The sequence below is a fragment of the Lipotes vexillifer genome, unplaced genomic scaffold (assembly GCF_000442215.2).
Source record: "Lipotes vexillifer unplaced genomic scaffold, Lipotes_vexillifer_v1.1 scaffold555, whole genome shotgun sequence".
NCBI classification, from domain to species: Eukaryota; Metazoa; Chordata; class Mammalia; order Artiodactyla; family Lipotidae; genus Lipotes; species Lipotes vexillifer.
The window spans coordinates 91846-114362 of NW_006772693.1; the positions used below are offsets into that span (position 1 = coordinate 91846).

The window sequence follows — 22517 nt, forward strand, 5'->3', positions numbered from 1 at the left end:
CAAATGCTAAATTTATGAAGAGGAATATTAAGTTTCTATGTTCATTTTATTTCTGTCCTTTTTACACAGGACATCTTGCCCACCAGTCCCAGTGATTTTTTTAATTCAAGGGATAATGCTAAAAATATGAGATCAACTTTATGCCAGAAATTAATTGAATAGATACATTTGCAAGTACTATGACCTTAGCAATGGTAGAATGTCCTCTTCACCCAAGTGTTTGTGAAATGGATGAGGGGATGGGAGAAATTAGGGAACCCTCCTCTTTTCTTACCTCCAACTTGGTATCCAGGATTATTAATTGTAACATAAATATTCAGACCAAGATTAGTTTGTTTGTTTTTTTTTTTCATGAAAGTTCATGTTGACATTCTAGGACAACTTGCAGGAGTGGCCTTCTGAAAAGATGTAGTATATTAAAGAGGCCAGCACATACTAGGGATGCAGAGTAAATGTTAAATCCATAAACCTATTAGTGAATGATGTAGTCCTGAAAGGGGTAGTGAGAGGAGAGCCAGATTCATTCTGTGTAGAGCCTGTGGGGTCTGGGTGAGGGAGTGTGAATCCATGGACAGACAGGAAAGGCACTGGCAGATGGAACCTCAAATGTGCTAAAGTACAGAGGTCTTAGAAAGAATCTCTGTCAGAGTCTGGCAATGGAGAAGAAAATGGATATTTTAGGACTAGACTCAGTGAACCAGCAGGGGACTTGATCTAAGTTTGAACAGGAAAAGCTTTGTTCCTTTAGATGGAGGCCAAGTGGGAGCCAAAGGAAATAGCTTACTATGGGTCTAGATGGTAGAAATAGGTTTGGCAAAGGGCAGGCCCAGCAAAGGGACTCAAGGTGTAAGTCATGAGTATCTAGGAGATAGTAAGGAATATCTCCTAGGAGCTTAAGGAGTATCTAGCAGAAGGATGCTCACTGTTCAGTGATCTTTTCATTCAACATTTATCGACACCTACTGTGTATCAGGCACTGTTGGAAACACTGGGGATAAAATAGTGAACAAAACAGATGCATTTGTGAAGCTTACATTCTTTTTTTTTTTCAGCTTTATTGAGGTATAATTGATACTATTGTAAGATATTTAAAGTTTATATTGTGGTGATTTGATGTACATATACATTGTGCAAGGATTCCCACCATCTAGTTAATGAACACATCTATCACACTTTTTTTTTTGATGAGAACATTTAAGTTCTACTCTCTTAGCAAATTTCAGTTATATAATATGGTGTTATCAACTGTAGTCATTTATGCTTTACGTTAGTTCCTCAGACCTTATTCATCTGAAAATTTAGAGTTTGTAGCCTTTCACCAACCTTCCCATTACCCCCCATCCCGCAGCCCCTGGCAACCACTCTTCTACTCTCTGTTTCTAAGAGTTTGACTTTTTTCTTAGATTCCACATATAAGTGAGATAATACAGTATGTGTCTTTCTCTGACTTATTTCACTTAGCATGATGCTTCAGTGTTCATCTGTGTTGTGGCAAAGAGCAGGATTTCCTTCATTCCCATGGCTGGAAAATACTCCATCGTATGTATATGTATTGCATCTTCTTTATCCATTTATTCATTGATGGACACTTAGGTTGCTTACATATTTTGGCTATTGTAAATAATGCGGCAATGAACACGGGAGTGTAGATACCTCTTTGATATCCTGTTTTCATTTCTTTTGGATATATACCCAGAAGTGGAATTGCTGTATCATATGGTGATTGGCTCTATTTTTAGTTTTTTAAGGAACCTCCATACTGTTTTCCATAGTGGCTGTACTGATTTACATTCCCACCAACAGTGCAGGAGGGTTTCCTTTTCTCCACATCCTTGTCAACATTTGTCATCTGTTTTCTTTTTGATAACATCCATTCTGACAGGTGTGAGGCAGTACCTCATTGTGGTTTTGATTTGTGTTTCCCCGATGATTAGCGATGTTGAGCATTTTTTCATGTGCCTGTTGGTCATCTGTATGTTTTGTTTGGAAAAATGTCTGTTTAGGTCTTCTGCCCATATTTTAATTGGGTTGTTTGGTTTGTCTTGATACTGAGTTGTATGAGCTGTTTATATATTTTGGATATTAACCCCTTATCAGTCATATCATTTACAAATATTTTCTTCCATTCAGTAGGTTGTCTTTTTGTTTCATCAGTGTTTTTTTTGCTGTGCAAAAGCTTTTAAGTTTAGCTAGATCCCATTTGTTTATTTTTGCTTTTGTTTCCTTTGCCTTAGGAGTCAGAACCAAAAAAATATTGCTACGATTTCTGTCAAAGAATTTTTGGTCTGTGTTTTCTTCTTGGAGCTTTATTTCAAGTTTTTAAGCCATTTTCAGTTGATTTTTGTGCATGGTGTAAGACAGTGGTCCAGTTTCATTCTTTTGCACATGGTTGCCCAATTTTTCCAATCACCTTTTACTGAAGAGTGTTCTTTCCCCAAGCTTACATTCTTGTGGGGGAAAGTACACAGTAACCAAATAAATAAGTGCATGGTACTATGTGGTGGTACATCAGATCAGAGTAATTGCTTTTGAGAAAAGTAAAGCCAGGAAGGAGGGATGGGAAATGCTAGGCTGTTGCAGTTTTAAACAGGATGGCCAACTCTATTTAAGTGAGGAGGTAACATTTGAGCAAGCTCCTGAAAAAGGGTTTAGTGAGTTTCATTCCTATGGTAAGGAAATAGAACTTGTCCTCAGTAGTATATTTCAACTCTGTTGAACATGTCTCAAAATTTTCTGTCTTGCTATTTTAAAATTTAATTGCATCAGCAAATGAATATGTGAAGGAAAGGAGGGTGCCATTTCTGAAGGAGAAAGAATAGCCGTAAAAGGGATGGTAGGGAAGTCTCCTGAATTGCTCAGAGGAAGCTGTGCCCAGTGAAATTGAGGGCCACAGGTGTTTGATGGCCTTTGCCGTCTTGTGACCTCAGTCTATAGAAGTTGTTTCTGACAATCATCACTTGACAGCAGAATAATAGGTTTTATTTTGACAGCAGAAGATTATTGCATGGTTAAGCTTTAACAAACACTCATAAAGTCTTTTTATCTGGGAAGCTTAAACTTAATTCCTTGCATTGTAGCACTAATGCTTTGTGCTTGTTTGTCTCTCACAGCTTCGTAGAAAGCCAACCTCAGAGAGGCAGACGGAATGGCTAGCTCAGCCCGGGAGCACCTGCTTTTTGTGAGGCGTCGAAATCCCCAGATGCGGTACACACTGAGTCCAGAGAACCTCCAGAGCCTGGCCGCCCAGAGCTCCATGCCCGAGAATATGACTCTACAGCGGGCCAACAGCGACACCGATCTGGTGACTTCTGAGAGCCGCTCCAGCCTGACTGCCAGCATGTATGAGTACACGCTGGGGCAAGCTCAGAACCTCATCATCTTCTGGGACATTAAAGAGGAGGTGGACCCCAGTGATTGGATTGGACTTTATCACATAGGTGAGTCAAATGAACTGGACTTGCTTGTGACTTGATCATACATTTCACTCTGACATTATATTATTCTGTTTTCTCCTGGGAAGAAATTCACACACATAATTTAAAGCAGCCAGATCCTAGGAACTTTTTCTTCTTCTTTGGGGCGGGGGGCAGTCAACAATTATAAATACCTTTTGCTGATATGAATACTGTGGTTATATATATCTCTACCTTAATTAAATGTCAGAACCTGCAGTATTTTCTTTTTAAAACTTCACTTTGCCCTTGATCAATAACCGCATTTTGGAAAGAGGTGGCTATTAACATTTACTAGTACTTTTAAACCGATGAAAGGATGTTTAGATTTAGATAACTGATACGAAAAAATGTGCTGTTTCAGAAGGTTGAATTACATTAAGAACAACTTGTAGTCTAAAGTATCTTTTTATTTCAAAATTCCTTGATGTGTCCTAGATCAATTAGGTAAAGAAAGTGTCATATTCTCCTAACAAATGACTTAGAAATAGGTTACTATTTGTTTTAATGAAAGTGTCCTAGCTCTGTTGAGCTGATTTGCATCTTTTATTCATAGGTGAGTGCACGATGAATAGCACATTCCAGAAAATATAAGTATCTACTTTAATTGAAAGCAAAAATCAAAAAAAAAAAAAAAAAGGGGGGGGCTTCCCTGGTGGCACAATGGTTAAGAATCTGCCTGCTAATGCAGCGGACACAGGTTCGATCCCTGGTCTGGGAAGATCCCACATGCCGTGGAGCAACTAAGCCCGTGCGCCACAACTACTGAGCCTGTGCTCCAGAGCTCGTTAGCCACAACTACTGAGCCCATGTGCTGCAACTACTGAAGCCCGTGTGCCTAGAGCCTGTGCTCCACAACAAGAGTTTATCTTATTCCCAAGTGACCAAAGTCACAAAATCTTGGTGTTCTTATATTTCACTTTCTAGAGAATAGGCTAGAGTCCTAAATCTGGAATTAGTCCAAAGATATAGCTAGGAAAATAGAATTAGGAAATAAATCTCTTTTGAAAAGTGCTATTCTTCTTTAGTTTATTTCAAGCTGTTTCTGTACCTTTCTTACGTATCCTCATTGTATTTTTGCTTCCCTATATGAAATGTGTTTCTTTTTTTCCCTTTTGGCTACTTTCAACATTTTTTTCTTTATCTTGGTTTTCAGCAGTTTGTCTATTATGTACCTAGGTGTGATTTGCTTTTTATTTATCCTGGTTGTGATTCTTTGAGTTTTTTAAGTAAATGTTTTTAATGAAAACTGTGAAAATTTTGGCCATTATATTTTCAGATATTTTTTCTATCTATTTTCACTTTCTTCTTGTTTTTCTGAGACTTCAGTTACACATTCGTTACATCATTTCATATTGTTCTACAAGATCCTGAGGCTCTAGTTAATTGTTCTTTAATCTCTTTGGTATTCAAATTCAACCATTTCTACTTACCTATCTTCAAGTTCACTAACTTTTTCTTTTTTTATCTTCATTCTCCTGTCAGGCCCATCCAATGGATTTTAAAATTTCAGTTATTTGACTTTTCATTGATAGAATATGGATTTCTCTTTTTATAGTTTTAGTTACTCTTATGAGAGTCCCTATGTCTTAAGTCTGTCAGACCATATCTTTGTTCAGGTCTTTGAATTGATTTGAATACAGCTGCTTTAAATTCTCTGCTAAATCCAATATCTCTGGGGGTCACCTAAGGGTCCGTTTTTATTGTCTGTTTTTCTCTTGACCATGAGTCCCATTTTCCTGTTTCTTTGTATATTCAGCAATTTTTTACTTTACACTGGACGTTGAGGATTCTGTACTGTAGAAATCCTGAGTTCTGTGGCATACATTTTATTTTAATGTTAATTTTTATTCTAGTTGGCAGATTTATTTCCTTGAGCTTACTACGTGTGATTTAACACTTGGTTAGAATGGATCTATGGAAAGCCCAGTGTAGTTATGCAGCACTTCTAGCTTGATGGCATTCAGCCTTCAAGTTTGGTCTCCTCTGTGGACTTTGTTAGGGCTTGGTTTGGGGCTTTGTTAGAGTAGGTCTACTAGGCTTTACTCTAGGACTTTGTGCTTATTCCTAAGTAGTGGCATTTCTGATGTCTTAGCTGCATGCCTGGAATGTTAAGCTTTCTCTCTGGCTCAGCTGTAACTCCAGTGTTCTCCAGCACTGCTTGACTTCTCTAACTCCACTCCACTCTCAGTCCTGTAGCAGCTGCTCTCTGGAAAGAAGCCTTGGTAGTCTTGCCCTGCACATGTGCAGCCCAGACCTTAGCCAAGGGCTTATGGGGGATCCCCATGTGGACTTCTGGCCTTCATCCCCCCATAGCTCTTTCCTTTCCATTGCCTTGCCTGGAGATTCTAGCCACTTCAGTTGACCCAAACTCTGATTGCTGCCTCCTTAGCTCATAAGAACTGCCAGGAAATTGTCCCCCAGCTGAGATCTGGGTGGTCGTGGAGTCAACTTATAAGTTTCCCTTCACTTTGGGATTTTAATCTATTGTTCAATGGCAGAAAACCACTGCCTTCTAGTTTTACAGTTGCTTCATTAGGAAGGCAAGTCTGGAACTAATTTCTGCAATATGGCCTGAAGCAGAAATTTCTCCCCTGCTTTTGATTTAGGGTAGACAGTAAGAGGTTCCACTTAATTTCCGCATCTAGCCATTTCCAGAGAACTCTGAATAAATAATAAATGATAGTTTAAGTCCCATATGTTTGTCTCCTTCTTAGTGTATTTTCTAATAGTTTTAGATCCCTAGCATGGAAAAGGTGTGAGGAATTGGCACCCTCAGACCTCTTAAGGGGATGGGATGAACACAGAGACTAGAATTCAGAAATAAAAGTATCATGTAGGTGGAATGACGTATGTGGTATTTTCAGGCTGTTGGTTTTAACAGGTCTTCCACAGTTAATGGCTTTAAAAGGCACCGGTCCTAACATCTAGAACATTAAGGATGGCTCATTTATGTAGTTGCAGAACCACAGCTGTGTTTAAAAGAAAGATTGGCTATCTGGGACCTCAAAGTGAGTGACAGGGACCTTCGTTTAAGCAGAGATATCCATTTCTTTCCTGGGGCTAGGATGGACTGTTCTGACCTCTGGACTGGAGACAGCCTCACTTCTGTGGGGACTTTGCCATCCCACGTAGTGAGGGACGGGTGACAGCACTGTGGTCTTTAGCTGGCAACCATCTCCTGATCCCTTCTTCCTTATGGGGTCAGGGGGTGGGCAGCAAGCCCTTGATCTCAGGGCAGGCAGGCCCTCTCCAGACTCAGGAAGGGTCTAAACTGATGTGGTAGTCCAACTAGTGAGTAGTCAGGGAGTACACAGGTGACCCAGTTCTGGCCAGTGATATGTAAGGGAAAGACTTAGGGGAAACTTCCTTTTCTATTGAAAAACCAGAGCCTCATGAAGAGTCTTTAAACCTCCCTTTCTCTTGTACTTGGGACTCTGGTGAAAGGATGTGATATCTTGAGTTGTGGCATCCATGTAGCAACCATAAGTTATCAATCAAGAAAATTAAGAGCCAAGAATTACAGAGAAGAAAGAAAGAGCTTGGACTGGAACTCCAAAGTTCTTGCTATATATGAAAAAAAAATCTTCACCTCTGTTTAAGTCATCATTAGTGAGGCTTTCTTGTACCAGCAGTTATTCCTAACTGAGTCACTGGGGTGGCTGTTATGATGAGAAAGGGGAAAGGAGGAACACAACTGCTTTTAAAGGCAGGATGAAGAGTGAGTGGGCTACTTCCATAGTTACTGCTTCAGGGTGAGGGCTTGGGCTGCTTTAATATAGGTAAAAACCACTCAGTTGTTTTTAAAAGAAGTAACAAAAAATTGACATAAAAAATTTGAAAACTGTAACTCCATGCCATGCAGAAATTTTCAAGAGTTCAATAGAATCAATGACGTGATGGGAAGAATCTTTCAAATGAGCAGTTAGTAATTTGAAAATGTACAAAACAATTTTCTTGGGCCCTGTGAAGGGAAGATAGGTGAGATGATGCATTTGGAGAAGACCTGAAAGAAAAGAGGAAATGCAGGGCTAAGATGGGGAAAAGAATGTTGGGGTCCAAGTTATGTCCTAAATTTAAGGCTGTTATGACTAAAGAGGCATATGCATAATAAGTTCTCTCTCAGGCTCTGTGAAATAGGTTTCATAGAAACACATATAGCGGGAATAGCTTCAGGTTTCTATACCTCTTAGTAGGAAGCAGCCACTCCTCTTCAGCTGTGTCCTGAGAAGCTGGACTGTTTCCTAGCAATGTCTAGTTTTATTTGTGGAACTGAGAGATGGTCTCTATAGAAATAAGTCCCAAAGGGGAAGGATTTGGGTGGAACATAGGCCTGGCGAGGTGTGGCTTATTGGCACACTCCGCACTTTGATCATATTTCTCTTGGCTTACATTTTCTTCCTACCTAGAAGTGTGATTTGTTTTTGTTTGGCTAATTGCTAATAACGTTTTGCACTGTACAGCTTGTTCCAGATGACTTTTAGCACTACTAATCTGGAGGGAAAACATATCCTTCTGGATCAGAAACATAAATCTTTCTTCAGGCAGTTTAGCAATGTAGAGATCCTATTGGGAATATAAAGAAAAAAAGTTTGAAAATATCAGAACATCATTTGGGGAAACTTTGAGTGTGAACATTGTTCTTAAAGCAGAAGCTAATTATATTTTCTCCTTCCGGAAAGTCTCATATACACCCTGAGATTTCCAGAGATGATCACAATGTACCTATAGCCCCAAATCTCCAAATTACAACAATTAATGCCTTGCAGATGGTTTCCAGAAATCACTAGGTTTATAATTTAGTGTTGGTATCTAAAATTAGAATCAACCCCTCACAAATTTAATAGTGCTACTCATTGCCTCCTCCTAAGCTCTCTAAATAAAAAGAACCAAATGCTTATCTTGTGCAAGAACCCTTAGGGTACTCAACACAAACAGCTTTCCACGAAAATTCAAGTGGACACTTTTTAAAGTGGAGGCAGAAAATATTAAATTTGTTTCAGGCTCACTATCTAATTCCCCTTAACCTTTAATCTTGTGCTTATTTTTCTGGCTGTTCAAAAGAGAAACACTTCAAGAAGCTTAATTTGCCATTTCTTACGTGCAGGCAACTTCAGGTACCTGAACAGAACTGGGAAAATGCACATTATGAAAATTAGAAGTTTACACTGTGCTGTACACCTGTGCTTCTCACAGTGCTGGTCTCTGAACTGTTTGTTACTGATCTGTAACTCGATAAGAAACATTCTCCAGAATGTAAATCAGTGTAATGGCTTCCTTCATTGAGAAAATCTTAAAAAATCATCTAAACTAAATAAAGTGCTTATTGATGTAGGTATTTCATATTCTGGATCAAGGTTCTTATCTTGTCATCGACCGTAACAGATAAATAATTTACCAGCATTGTCTGGACCATCCTTTGAGTATACCTCTCAGTTCTGTGCGTTGATTGTATCTTCAAAGATAGATGGCAGAACAGTTGTACTTTGACCCTGTCTTAAAAAAATCCTGGCTTATGTATTATGACATTTTTCATACTTCTTTGCATTTGGATGGTAAAATAAAGTTGCAGTAGTTATCCAAGGCATTGGGATCATGTCTTTTTTTTTTTTCTTTGCGGTACACGGGCCTCTCACCGCTGTGGCCCCTCCCGATGTGGAGCACAGGCTCTGGACGTGCAGGCCCAGTGGCCACGGCTCACGGGCCCAGCTGCTCTGCGGCATGTGGGATCTTCCCAGACCGGGGCACAAACCCATGTCCCCTGTATCGGCAGGCGGACTCTCAACCACTGCGCCACCAGGGAAGCCCGGGATTATGTATTTTTGAGCTCCAAATTTAAGCTGATGTTTTATAGATAAAAAAACTGAGGTCCAGAATGGTGATACCATTCAGTTACTTGGAGTCAGTCAAGGCTGGGACTTAAGAGTCCTGTGTCCCAGTCTTCATGTTTTCCCCTCTGTGTTGAAAAATATAGTCCAGTGTTTTTCAACCTTTAGTTATTTTCTCAGCACTTTCTTGGTTTTTGCAATATTGGGATTATCACTTGTGCTATTAATCTTTTTCTTTAAACCATCTGATTAAAAGAAAGCAAACTGGTTATGTACCCTGACCTTGTTCTAAGCAGTAAGGTCTGGGAAAGGCTTGCTGTGTTAGCTATGTTTCTTCCTAACATACATTAACAGTTAGGAATAACTGTGTCTGTGGGCCACCCAGGATTGTCACACGCAGCACACTTTGAGAAACTCTGAGGTTATCAGTGATTAACAGGACAGGCTCTAGAGTCAGACAGACTAGTAAATTCAGATCTACTTACTAGCTTGGGAGAATTATGTAATCTTTTTAAACCTCAGGTTTCTCATCTTAAAAAAAAAAAAAAGACTAAGGAAAGTGCCAGTATCATGAGAATTAAATGAGATAATGCATGCAGTGCTCTTAGCAAGGTACCTGGACTCATTGTAAGGGCCTGCTGATTGTAAACTATCATCCTTATGTTGGCTACGGTTAATAATAATGAAATCATCTCCTTGGTAGTCTAAAGCAGCAGTGTGAATTTACCCACTGAGTGCGTCCATAAGAAGGGATTTCCAGATTAAAGTGGCATACTGGCTTACTTCTGCTTACAGAAAACAAAATCCATTCTTTTGAAATTGAGCTCTAGGAATTATACAGAACACTTAAAATATGAATGCTAAATAATGCAGTGTTCTAAGTTGAGTATTATGTAGGTTCTAAACCAGCATGCTTTCCAAGGTGATAGGAAAGCTGCAGTTTAATCTGAAATTCAGTCAAATGGAACAAATAATTTATGTATTAGGTATTTAGTTTCCAGAACAGCTGTCAAAAACAGTTAAGAGTATTTGTTCTTAAACTCTTTTTTGGAGTATTTTTACATGATTACTGCCAAAGAAGTGTTGTTTTAGCTCATGTCTTTAAATTAAAAAAAAAAATTCTCTTAGAAAATAATAGCTTTGGAAATGAAATTATTTTTTGGAACAACTTAACTCTAAATTACTTTTTGTCACCTTGTTGTATTAGGATAGGTCAGATTATGCTACAGTAATTAACTACTCCTGAATCCTTAGTGGCTTAACAGACAAAAGATGATTTATTACTAATGCTATGTATCCAACATGGGGGCTTGCTTAGGGACTCAAGCTTACCACCTCTTGAGTTTTGCCATACTGGATTATTAAAGTCTCAACCATCTTGTCATTACACCATCTGGAACATAGGGCCTCTTTGTGCAGGTGTCAAGGGAAGAGAGAGCTGGAGACTTTTATACCAGTTCTTAAATGCTTTGTCCCCAAAGTGACACATTTCATTTCTGCTCAGAGTCCGTCGTTCAGCACTAGTCTCGTGATCTGCCTAACTGCATGGGGACTGGGAAATGGGGAGAAGCCCTTGGCTATTTGGTGAGCAGTCGGTATCTCTGCCATAGTAGATGTGTCTTGCTAACAACATGTCTGGTATTCCATAGTCGCTGCAAGAATAGATGCTGGAGGTTAGAAAGTGTCATACTTTGGGATATACTTTGCAAGGTGTTCAGAAGACTGAATGAGAGGACACATCTAGGGCAGGACCAAGGATAATACCCAACATTATGGATGCACAATAAGTTACTGAAATCTGAATTCACAGCATTGCATTGGTGTCTCAGATGATCATGGATCTTCCTTTATTATGCATGTTGAAGATTTGGTTCACAGAGGAGTCCGTGAGTTCAAAATGGTAATGGAACACTTCCCTGGACATGACGTAGGTTTCAAAAAATTGTATAGCTCAGTGTACTGAAGACACTTTAGTATATTTTATCCCCTAACATACTGGTTGAAAGCAATACTTGAAATAGGTATTCTTCTCTCCATAGTGACATGGTTTTTATTTTCTATCCAGTTATTCTCTAAATACTACTTGATTTTTCCCCCATGCTGATTTGTGTCACTTTTCCCTAAAGGAGGCTTATGTAGGTGCCATAATTATTAAATGTTAAATAATTGTAAATACTTTGTGAAAATACCATTGGCCTGAGGTTTACAAATGTTTCATTCTGATATAACCCATTACTAAGTACAAAATAATCCTTACCACACATGCTGATTTTGTAATGTTTGTTTTAATTGGCTTTTCATACTTTCCTAAGGACTAAATAGTGGGCACATCAATAAAGAATGAACATTTATAATGCCATCTTTTTAATCCTGATATCTCTCTTAAAGTCAGTTTGTCTGTTATCAGTTGCCCTATTAGCTTCCTTTTGGTTAGTTTTTGCTTGATGTATGTTTTCCCACCAATTTACTTTCAGCCATTCTTTGACTGCTTCAGATATATCTGCTGTAAATCATCTATAGCTTTATGATTTTTATCCAATCTGTGTGACCATCTTTTAAAATTGGTGCATTTAGTGTTTTTACATTTGGTATTATTTTTTCATATATTTGGATTTATTTCCACATCTTATTTTGTTTTCTATATATTGCCTGCTTTTTCATAGGTATTTTTTTCCTTCTACTTTTATGCCTTCAGTTGAAATGATGAGTTTTCTTAACTCATCCCTACCTTCCACTTTCTTCTTCAATCTGTTTGCTTGGCAGTTGAACATTCTAGTTCTGGTCTGTTAGTGGTCACCCTAAAATACAGGTCATGTATAATTAACAAAGGTTTTAATGAATCAGTATATTTAAGCACCTCTCAAACTGTACAAGGATCTTAGGAGAGATTCACTACAATCACTTCCCTTCCCATCTTCTTTTTTATTGTTGACATTTAATTCCATCCTGTTTAAAACCCTTTCTTCCATATTGTCTTTATTATTATTGTGTTTTTTTCATAGATAGGAATTGTTCTGGTTATATATTTTGCATAACAAATCACCACAAAACTTAGTGGCTTAAAGCAACAATTTATTGAGTGAGTAAATAATTTAAGGATGAAAAGAAAAGACATCTGAATCAGCAAAACTAGAGTACATGGGGTTTGACTTTCTTGCAACACACACACACACACACACACACACACACACACACACACACACACTCACACACACACCCCACCCCCCGAAGTTGCATTCTAAAATAAATGGAAGCAAGTAGGAGGAGTTTAAATTTTAACTTCAAACCCTTGTTGATTTACCAAATCAAATAATTCTTTTTTCTGGTTAATGTAGGTAATGATAAAAGATGTCAGGTATGTCTGAAATCTTCTCTTCATTTTCTCCAGTGAGTTTTCCCCTTTATGGGCTCTCACACATTTTATTTTGTACCATTTGTTTGTATCTTTAGTTTAAACCAGGCTTATCCTGGCAGTCTTTGAGGTATAGAGCTGTGATAACTATCAAAGTCATCATATTAATTTCCGTCAGTTGTTTCCTACAATCTGAATGACATTGTTGGATTTTTGAATAACTACAGACTCACTTCACTTCCTATGGACTTCAGAGAAACTGTATAGAACAACTCAGATCTTCAGTCTGTTTTAAGTTTTGAGTACCAGAGTGTTGTAACACAGTTTTAATGGTGACATTAAGGAATTCTTCCTCTGAGTTCTTGTAGTTCTACCTTCTGTGTGTATTTTTTATTTCAGCTGTGAATTGCAAACTCTCAATGTATGCATGCTCATTGAGAAAAACTGATTTGTATTTTTTATTTCAGTTATGAATTGCAAACTCCTAGTGTTTATCTACTCATTGAGAAAACCTGATTTTTTCTTCTCTTACATCAAAATTTATAAAACAACGAGTAAATATGATAGATGGTCATATTTGCTCAATTTACTGTAGTTCATAAAATCATTATGAGAACCACACTAATACCTTAATTACAAACAAACTTGAACTGGGTTAAGTCTCATGAATCCATCAACTCAGCATCAGGAATAGTGTGGATAAGAGGATGGTTTTGGAATTGGGGTGTGAGACAGACATGGATTTAGATTCTGACTCTGTCACTTAGTTGGTGCTTGGGAGTTTTTTAACCATTCTGAGCCTCCGTTTCTTCATATGCAAAGTGGGAACAATACCAACTTTACACAATTGCGAGGAAGATGGAACAAGCTAACACTTGTGATATGTATACAAGGGGAATTGTTTCGTAGGAGGTAGCTGCCACACCAACTTCAAACATTTGTTGAGAGCCTCCTATTTGCCTGCCACTAGACAATAGGATACAACATGGATCAGCTCAGAGTTTAGTGGAGTGCATGATGCAGTGTGTTCAGAACAACGTTACAGAGGCCATGAGAGCATGGAGGGGGAACAGTTTAGTGCTTGAGATGGATTCGGGGATGGGAAGGGTATAGAACGGGCTTCACCAAGAAGGTAAAAGAGTCATTCTAGGAGGCGGGAATTGCACATGCAGATGCAGTCTTTCCCATGAAGGGCTTCATGTGCAATGTTTGAAGGTTGCGCGTCTGTCTCCATCCCCTTTCTTCCTGGCTGACTTCTATGTATCCTTTTAGACAGGATTCAGAAGCCACCCACTCTGTCATGCACCCCCCCCATCTCCTTCAAGCAGTCAGTCCGTTTTCCTGCTCCCTTAGAAACTTTTTTGCATCACTGTTTCAGTGCTGGTTGCACTGTGTTGTAATTTATCTTCTTCCACATTTGTCTCTTCAGTTGCACTCTTAACTCTTTAACTGTGTCCTGTTCATGTTGTGTCCTGAGCAGCTTTCAGTGCCACATTATTCATCCAGATCAATTAATTTCATTAAAGAATAGGCTTTAGGCTAGAGCAATTATGACACAAAAGTAAATACTTTTTAATTGAAGATTATTTCATGTTATGTTTCTTCTTTTTTATTGAAGTATAGTTGATGTTAATATTATATACGTTATGATTGTACAGTATAGTGATTCACAATTTTTAAAGGTTATACTCCATTTATAGTTATTATAAAATATTGGCTATAATTCCTGAGCTGTACAATATATCCTTGTAGCTTATTTAATACATAATAGTTTGTACCTCTTAATTCTCTATCCCTATATTGCCCCTCCCCGCTTCCCTCTCCCCGCTGGTAACCACTAATTTGTTCTCTATATGTGTGAGTCTGCTTCTTTTTTGTTATATTCACTAGTTTGTTGTATTTTTTGGACTCTACATATAAGTGCTATCATACGGTATTTTTCTTTCTCTGTCTGACTTATTTCACTTAGCATAATATCCTCCAAGTCCATTGATTTTGTTACAAATGGCAAAATTTCATTCTTTTTTATGGCTGAGTAGTATTCCATTGTGTGTGTGCGCGCACGTGCGCGCACACACACAAACACACAACTTCTTTATCCAGTCATCTGTTGATGGACATTTAGGTTGCTTCCATATCTTGGCAATTGTAAATAATGCTGCTATGAACATTAGGGTGCATGTATCTTTTCGAATTAGTGTTTATATACCCAGGAGTGGGACTGCTGGATCATAGAGTAGTTCTATTTTTAGTTTTTTGAGGACCCTCCATACTGTTTTCCATAGTGGCTGCACCAGTTTACATTCCTACCAACAGCGTAGGAGGGTTCCCTTTTCTCTACATCCTCACCAGCATTTGTTATTGTGTTCTTTTTTTTTTATGTCCATATTTTTTTTTAATTGGGGTATAGTTGTTTTACAATGTTGTGTTAGTTTCTACTGTACAGCTAACTGAAGTAAGAGTTCCCTGTGCTATACAGTAGGTTCTTATTAGTTATCTATTTTATACATATTAGTGTATATATGTCAATCCCAATCTCCCAATTCATCCCATTCCCCCACCCCGCCATTGGGTTCTTTTTGTTGGTAGCCATTCTAACAAATGTGAGGTGTGTGAAGTGATATCTCATTATGGTTTTGATTTGCATTTCTCTGATGACAGTGATGTTGAGCATCTTTTCATGTGCCTGTTGGCCATCTATGTAGTTTTCTCTTAATGATTTTATTCAAAAGATTATTTTTGGTATTCATTCATTCATTTGTTCATTCAACAATATTAGGAGTTTACCTTGTACCAGGCATCTGAAAGAATTTTAAAAATATCCATAGTTAATAAAGTGCTGTCATTCTAGGGTTTTTCCCAATTATTATACAATATGTTGGCCTTTAGATTCCTGTTTCCTTAAGCCATGGATTCTATTTTTAATATAGGAAGCATTGGACTTCCCTGGTGGCGCAGTGGTTAAGAATCCACCTGCCAATGCAGGGGACACGGGTTCGAGCCCTGGTCCAGGAAGATCCCACATGCCATAGAGCAACTAAGCCCGTGCACCACAACTACTGAGCCTGTGCTCTAAAGTCTGAGTGCTGCAACTACTGAGCTCGTGAGCCACAACTACTGAGCCCGTGAGCCACAACTACTGAACCCATGAGCCACAACTACTGAAGCCCACACGCCTAGAGCCTGTGCTCCACAGCAAGAGAAGCCACTGCAATGAGAAGCCCATGCACTGTAACCAAGAGTAGCCCCCAGGCTTCCCTGGTGGCACAGTGGTTGAGAGTCCGCCTGCCGATGCAGGGGACACGGATTCGTGCCCTGCTCCGGGAAGATCCCACGTCCCACGGAGCGGCTAGGCCCGTGAGCCATGGCCGCTGAGCCTGCGCGTCCGGAGCCTGTGCTCCACAACGGGAGAGGCCACAACAGTGAGAGGCCCGCATACCGCAAAAAAAAAAAAAAAAAAAAAAAGTGTAGCCCCCGATCGCCATGCGCAGCAATGAAGACCCAAAGCAGCCAAATTAAAAAAAAGAAAAAAATATAGAAAGCACTGTATGTTTAAATAGAAATAAATTTGCTCCCTGAACTCACTGTTATTGCTTTAAACGCTCACTTTTTTGGCCTTTCTTGGTCTCTTGTTTTCAAAAATATGCATCTGCTACTCTAAGCGCTCTTGGATGTTTTCCTGAAGGCTGTGAGTTTGACATGGGGAATATCTGTAGTGTTTTTGTCATTCAGAAATATATAACTATTACAATTCTAGTATGAACAAGTGCTGTTATGTGATTATTGATGGATCAAGGAATGATCATCCTTTTACTCTACAAAAATAGGAACAGTTTTTTAGACTATAGTTATAGCATTAAGGTGTAATATAGAAGCAAATATGTTACTGAAAGACTAACCTAAAAAAATCTTGAAACTTCCAACTGCGAATTTACATTACTAATAGGATTCTAAATATTTAGTGCGTATCTTTTTAAAGCATACAAATAGATTTTTTTCTTTAAGTGTAAGTCTGTGGCATATTTTTGACATGATAAAACATTTCATGTGAAAAGGGGAGCCTGAAGAATTCAGTGAACCATCTGGAGGAGGTTAAATTCTTAGTTTGGGGCTGTGTAACAGCCATTTTTTTCTCTGTTCACTTTAACTGCCAAAACTTGTCATTCCTGAGCCATTTCAAAGGGATAAACAAGGTGACTTGTGCTTTGCACATGACCCACTGTAACTGCTGATTTAAGCAAGGTTATAGGTCAGCATATGTCAGTTTTGGGGCCCATGATGTGATTCATTTGCCTGAATGGAGTGCTACGAAACTAACAAAATTTCTTTTAGAAAGTATTATTATTACTTGTTAGTCTTTCTAACCATGGCAATAATGCTAAGTTAAGCAGCCACATTATCATCTTCACATTGTGTGGATGCTAATGACAGAACCCCAGAATTCCTCATTCTAAGTAAGTTTCACTCAAATGTAAGGAAACCTTGTTACTTATTTAAGGAAATGCTGGTAGTGAAGTATTGTTTTTTTTTTTTTTTTTTGTCATTTGGAATCATTAGAATATATTATTCATCTATTGAAATTTATTTTGAAAGATAGTGTTGTAGAGGTTTTAGATTTAGAAAAGAAATTAGTGATCATTTACTTCACTGACCTCATTTTACAAATGACAGGCTGAGGGCCCAGATGGATTAAGTAATGTACCCATGGTTACTCAGTGAAATAGTCAGAAAAAATAGTGTCTATAGGAACTTCCTCCACACTGGAGGAGTTGCTTTTTAAAGGAAGTTAGGTGCTAAAGTCAATTCCTGCAGGTGATTTTTGAGTGTAGTCAAAATTACCCTTGAAAAAATAAGGCAATGCAACTTAACAATGAGTTGAGTGCAGCTAGCTTTTCTTCCAGTATTGGAACAGACTCCTGTCTTAGCTTGAGTGCCAGAGAAGAAGTTGGCTTGTGTTTAGGGGCTGTTTTCATATCAAAAAACCTATCATTTTAAACTAAAATTCCACTCAGCCTGGTGGGATGCTTGGAAGAACTGCACATTTCATGCTCCCCCAGGGGCGTGCGCTCAGGGTCTGGCGTGGTTCCCACTGTTCTTAGATTGTTCTCTTTCTCAGTCTTTCTGCTTGTCCCGAGTAAGCCTTTCGGTTACACCGGAGTTTGTTAAATGGGTATTTGCTGTGCCTCCTTTGAAAATCACTTCATCTTTGAAGATTCTGTAGCGTATGCTGAGTTAGTTCCTTTAAAGTAAGCTCATAGAGATTTATTTTATAAATCATTTTTTACTAGTTTTTATACCACTGTCTAGAATACCCCCCAACCCAATACTTATTATCACTTTGAGCAATATTTCAGTGAAAGAGTTCAATTTATTTATTTATTTATTTGCATTTTTCCCAATATTTTTATTAGAAAAATATCAAAAATACAGAAAATTTTGAAAGAATTGTACAGTGAACACACACATATACACATTACCTATATTATACAATGAACATCTTATTATATTTATTTCATCACATATCTATCCCTTGATCAATCTATCTTATTTTTGGATGCATTTTAAAGTAAATTGAAAACATCAGTGTACACTTCACCCCTAAACACTACAGTATGCATTTTTACCTAGAGTTTAACATTTGTTTATGGTTCTTGAAAGAGTTCCATTTAAACCATCACATTATTTCTGGTGACTTCATATCAGATACATAGAGATATATATTGTTCTGTTACTTCTTGTGCTTCTTTTGCAGTGGAGCACCCCATTCCTTGGGATTTTAAATCCACAGGGTCGAGTGTATATACAACCTCTGGGCATAAGAAAGGCTGAGAGGATCTAATATGATTGCTTAGATCCTATTAAATTCCTTTGCCATAAAATTTCAAACCTACTCATCTTTCTCTAAACTGTAACTGATGTAATTTACTGTTTTCTAAAGGCAGATGTGACCAGCACCCATAAGTGTCCATGAGCTGAAATATTTCAACAAAATTTCTTTAATATCTCTATTAAGAAAAGGATAAGGAGCTTCCCTGGTGGCACAGTGGTTGAGAGTCCACCTGCCAATTCAGGGGACGTGGGTTCGTGCCCTGGTCCGGGAAGATCCCACATGCCACGGAGTGGCTAGGCCCGTGAGCCATGGCCGCTGAGCCTGTGCATCCGGAGCCTGTGCTCAGCAACGGGAGAGGCCACAACAGTGAGAGGCCCGCGTACCGCAAAAAAAAAAAAAAAAGAAAAGAAAAGGATAGGAAGAAAAAATGACATATATAGAGAATTATTTATAAGAGGTTACAATAGAGTCTCTCTCCCTCTACTATTTACCAAAACTGTGCACTTCAAGTCAACAATACTCTTAAAAGTCAGACACTAGGCCTTTTTCGGTCCACACCCTCTGCCTTACGTGCTGTCCACTGCCCCCTGTTTTTGAGGCTGTTTCTTCATTGGATGTGACACTGTCCCAACTCCCCCAGTTTTCTGGCCATTCATTCTTTTCCTCTTTGCTGAAACTCCCCACCTTTTCACCCTTATCCTCTAAGTATTCTTCAGGCTTCATTATGAATTCTCTTCTTTTTAACCTCTCACCTTGAACAATTTCATTCACTGCCAGTCTAAGCAGAAAGCTTATTTTCATCAAGGGTGACTGGAGCCATCTCTTCCTGGCTCATGAGAGCCAATTCTGCACATCTCTTCCCAATTCCTCATGTAAGTAGCATGAAGGCAGCTGTGTGATAAGAGCATTTATACCACAAAAAGGGGCAAACATTACAAATCAGGGCTTCCTCCCACTCACCCAGAGCTAGTTTACCAGCACACCACTAACTAGTCCCAACCTCTGCTGAAAGTTCCCGAGATCATGTCTCTCTGAATATCCTACGCATTCCTCAAACTCAGCCTGTTCAAAACAAATTGACTGACATGCCACACCAGTTCTTCATTTCCCTGTTTTAGTTAGTGGAAATGCTTTTTTTATTTTTAGTTTCTCAGGCTTGACAACCTTGCCCAAGGTGTTGACTTCTACCCCCTCCCTCAACCTGCACATCTAATCTGCTACTCAGCGATGTAAGTTTTAAGTTAGCAGTGATTCCTGGCACTGTCACCTCTTGATTCTCATTTTGTTTAGGTCTTTTTTATTAGCTACAGAAGTAATCTCCTCAGTCTAACATGCTCTAGTCCGGTCCATGTTCCACATTATTGCCAAACATTTAATAAATGTAAGTTTATTTATTTATTTATTTTTTAAGCAGAGGTCTTCTTAGAAGCCCGTATGATTTAAATTTATTTATTTATTTATTTATGGCTGTGTTGGGTCTTCGTTTCTGTGCGAGGGCTTTCTCTAGTTGTGGCAAGCGGGGGCCACTCTTCATCGCGGTGCGCGGGCCTCTCACTATCACGGGCTCTGTTGTCGCGGAGCACAGGCTCCAGACGCGCAGGCTCAGTAATTGTGGCTCACGGGCCCAGTTGCTCCGCAGCATGTGGGATCTTCCCAGACCAGGGCTCGAACCCGTGTCCCCTGCATTGGCAGGCAGATTCTCAATCACTGCGCCACCAGGGAAGCCCCTGTAAGTTTATTTTTGCCAGGCATTAGACTAAGTGCTTTACACATCTTACCTCATTTAATTCTTAAAACAACCTTATGGCGTAGTGTATCAGTTAGGATTTGTCAGTGACTAAAAAGAACCAAGCAAACCTAGCCCTTCCCTGGATCAGTAACTGTGGCCCGGAGAATGGCATATGCAAATTATCCTCCAAACCAACCAGGTTCTGCCTGGAGGTGTGTGGGGAGGGTGATGCTATACAAGCTACACTTCTGAGAATGAGGAGAGAGATGGATGCTGTGTAGTGCAACAAATGTCTAATTTAGGCAGTTGTTAGTATACTCATTTTATAGCCAAAGTAATAGACCAAGAATTTAATTCAAGGTATTTTCAATTAGAATACGGAGGAGTTGAAATTTTCCTGACTTCGTAGCTTATGCTCTGTCTATTATCCTTTGTCATAAACCTCCCAACAGAGGCTAGAGATCATGTACCCAACCTCGTAACAGAGGCTACGAAGTTGGGTAGACATGTATTTAAATCTCTGCTTTGCCACTTGCTTCCTGTGTGATGTTGAGCAGGTTACTTACCCTCTCTGATAACAGTAGCAATCTCATAGGGAATAATAAAATCCCCAGTAGGATTTTTCTGCATACATGTATAGTGCTGGGCACAGGACTTGGTTTAATAAGAGTATAGGAGGTATCGACTATGATGATGATGATGATGATGATTAAACTGCATATTTGAGCCAGGCAAAGAGCATTTTCTCTTTCCATTTGCTGTACTGCCGAGTACAGCCCATTACTTTTGGATAAAGTATTTGTTGAGTTAAAAAATAAAACTAAACACTATATGTAGGAAATATGATGATGGCACTTGGACTTCAGTTGATGAATAGCATCATTAGTGTTCAAGGATGTTAATATGGAAATTGTTCTGGGTCAGTGTCAGCTGAGGCCCCCAGGTGAAAGATGACAACCATGTCTACATTTCAAAGTGAGATGCTTGATCACCCAAGCAGCACTTGGGAAGGAGGTGGTCCAGAATCACTCTCATGACCCTTTCCTGGCCACCCAGGTGCTCAGAGTTGTTGATTTGATGGAGGGTTTCTTTGGCGGCATTGTCCATGTGCTGTGGGAAGCCTGTTCTTTCTGTCACACACAGACTTGTCAGAGAGATGTAAGGTGCTTCCCTCCACCTCAAATCAAGTGAGAGGGATGTCAGGGGAACTGCTCTGAGAGGCTCACAAATGTCCTCTGCAGTGTGAGGGACATGGTGGAATGGTCACAGTCTGACTCTCTCCTGAGGGCTCTAGAGGTAATAAGCTTTGGCTGGACCTCTGAGTGAGGAGGGCTTGCTGGCAGTGGCCTGCATGGCCTGACTTGTTGGCACAAGAATGCATGTTTCTTGTGGCCCAGGGGTGGGGTCTGCCCACGGCAGAGCTTGTGTGGGGTCATTGTCACACCTGCTCAAGGGACTACCTGGAGAGGCTGCTGTCTCCCAGGGGCCACCCAAAGGGGCGGGACAGAAGACCTTGGCAGAAAGAGGCCGAGTGCGCTCCCGGAGTCCCAGCATCTATGGTGGGTAGAGGGCTGTAAGTGACCGCGTCAGGGAAATTGCAGGTGAGAATCCCCAGAATGGGGTATGTCCCCAGAACCCAGGAAGGTCCCCTGGAGAGAGAGATACTCCAAGCTTGCAGAGTATGGGCACCAGATTGTGGCCATGCCAGCTCAGTCAGACCTTCTCTCCCTCCTGATCTCTCCGCCTTCTACCCCACTGTTACCCTGAGAGAGTCAGAAACTGGTGGGAAATAATCCATGTGGTGGAATCCGGCCACGTCTCCTTTTCTCTCGGAAGGCTTTCTGCAGACCTACGCGAAGACAGGAGAGAAGATGTCATTGTAACCGAAGCTTGAAGTTTTGTCTCTGACACAGGACCAGACATTTTATTTGCAGAAGTGAACTTTTTTGTGACTTGATGTGACCAAAGGACTTTTCATTATCTCAGAATGACCAGAAAAGTGAAGGGCCCTGCTCTCATTCCATCCAATGGTGGGCAAAGTAATCCCCCAGGGCAGATTAGGACAAACAGCAGGGCTGTAGAATAGGGTTAAGTCGTACTCAGTGAGTCCTGCCTGCCCAACGTAATAGTTCACTGAATACCCAGTTATTAAATTTATATTGAAAAATATGGGCTTAAACAGGGTCTTTGGAATTTGAGGCGGAGGAGACAGTTGAGATTTGTTTTGCTTGATTTTCAAGTTGCAAATTGTGATGTTACAAGACTGGCGGTTACAGGGATGTTATAGGCATGGTTTTAGTCTTAGACTCAGAGGTGAAATTGAGCT

General features: G+C 39.6%; 1 protein-coding gene across 1 annotated transcript in view; it reads left to right on the top strand.

Moving 5' to 3' along the window:
* Positions 1–3127: 3127 nt before the first annotated feature.
* The window catches only part of HECW2 (HECT, C2 and WW domain containing E3 ubiquitin protein ligase 2), a 246869-nt gene continuing 227479 nt past the window's right edge, over positions 3128–22517 (top strand). The window contains exon 1 of the mRNA XM_007447815.1: positions 3128–3437. Coding sequence (XP_007447877.1) covers positions 3146–3437 — 292 coding nt within the window. The 5' untranslated portion in view covers positions 3128–3145. The remainder of the gene's footprint in view (positions 3438–22517) is intronic.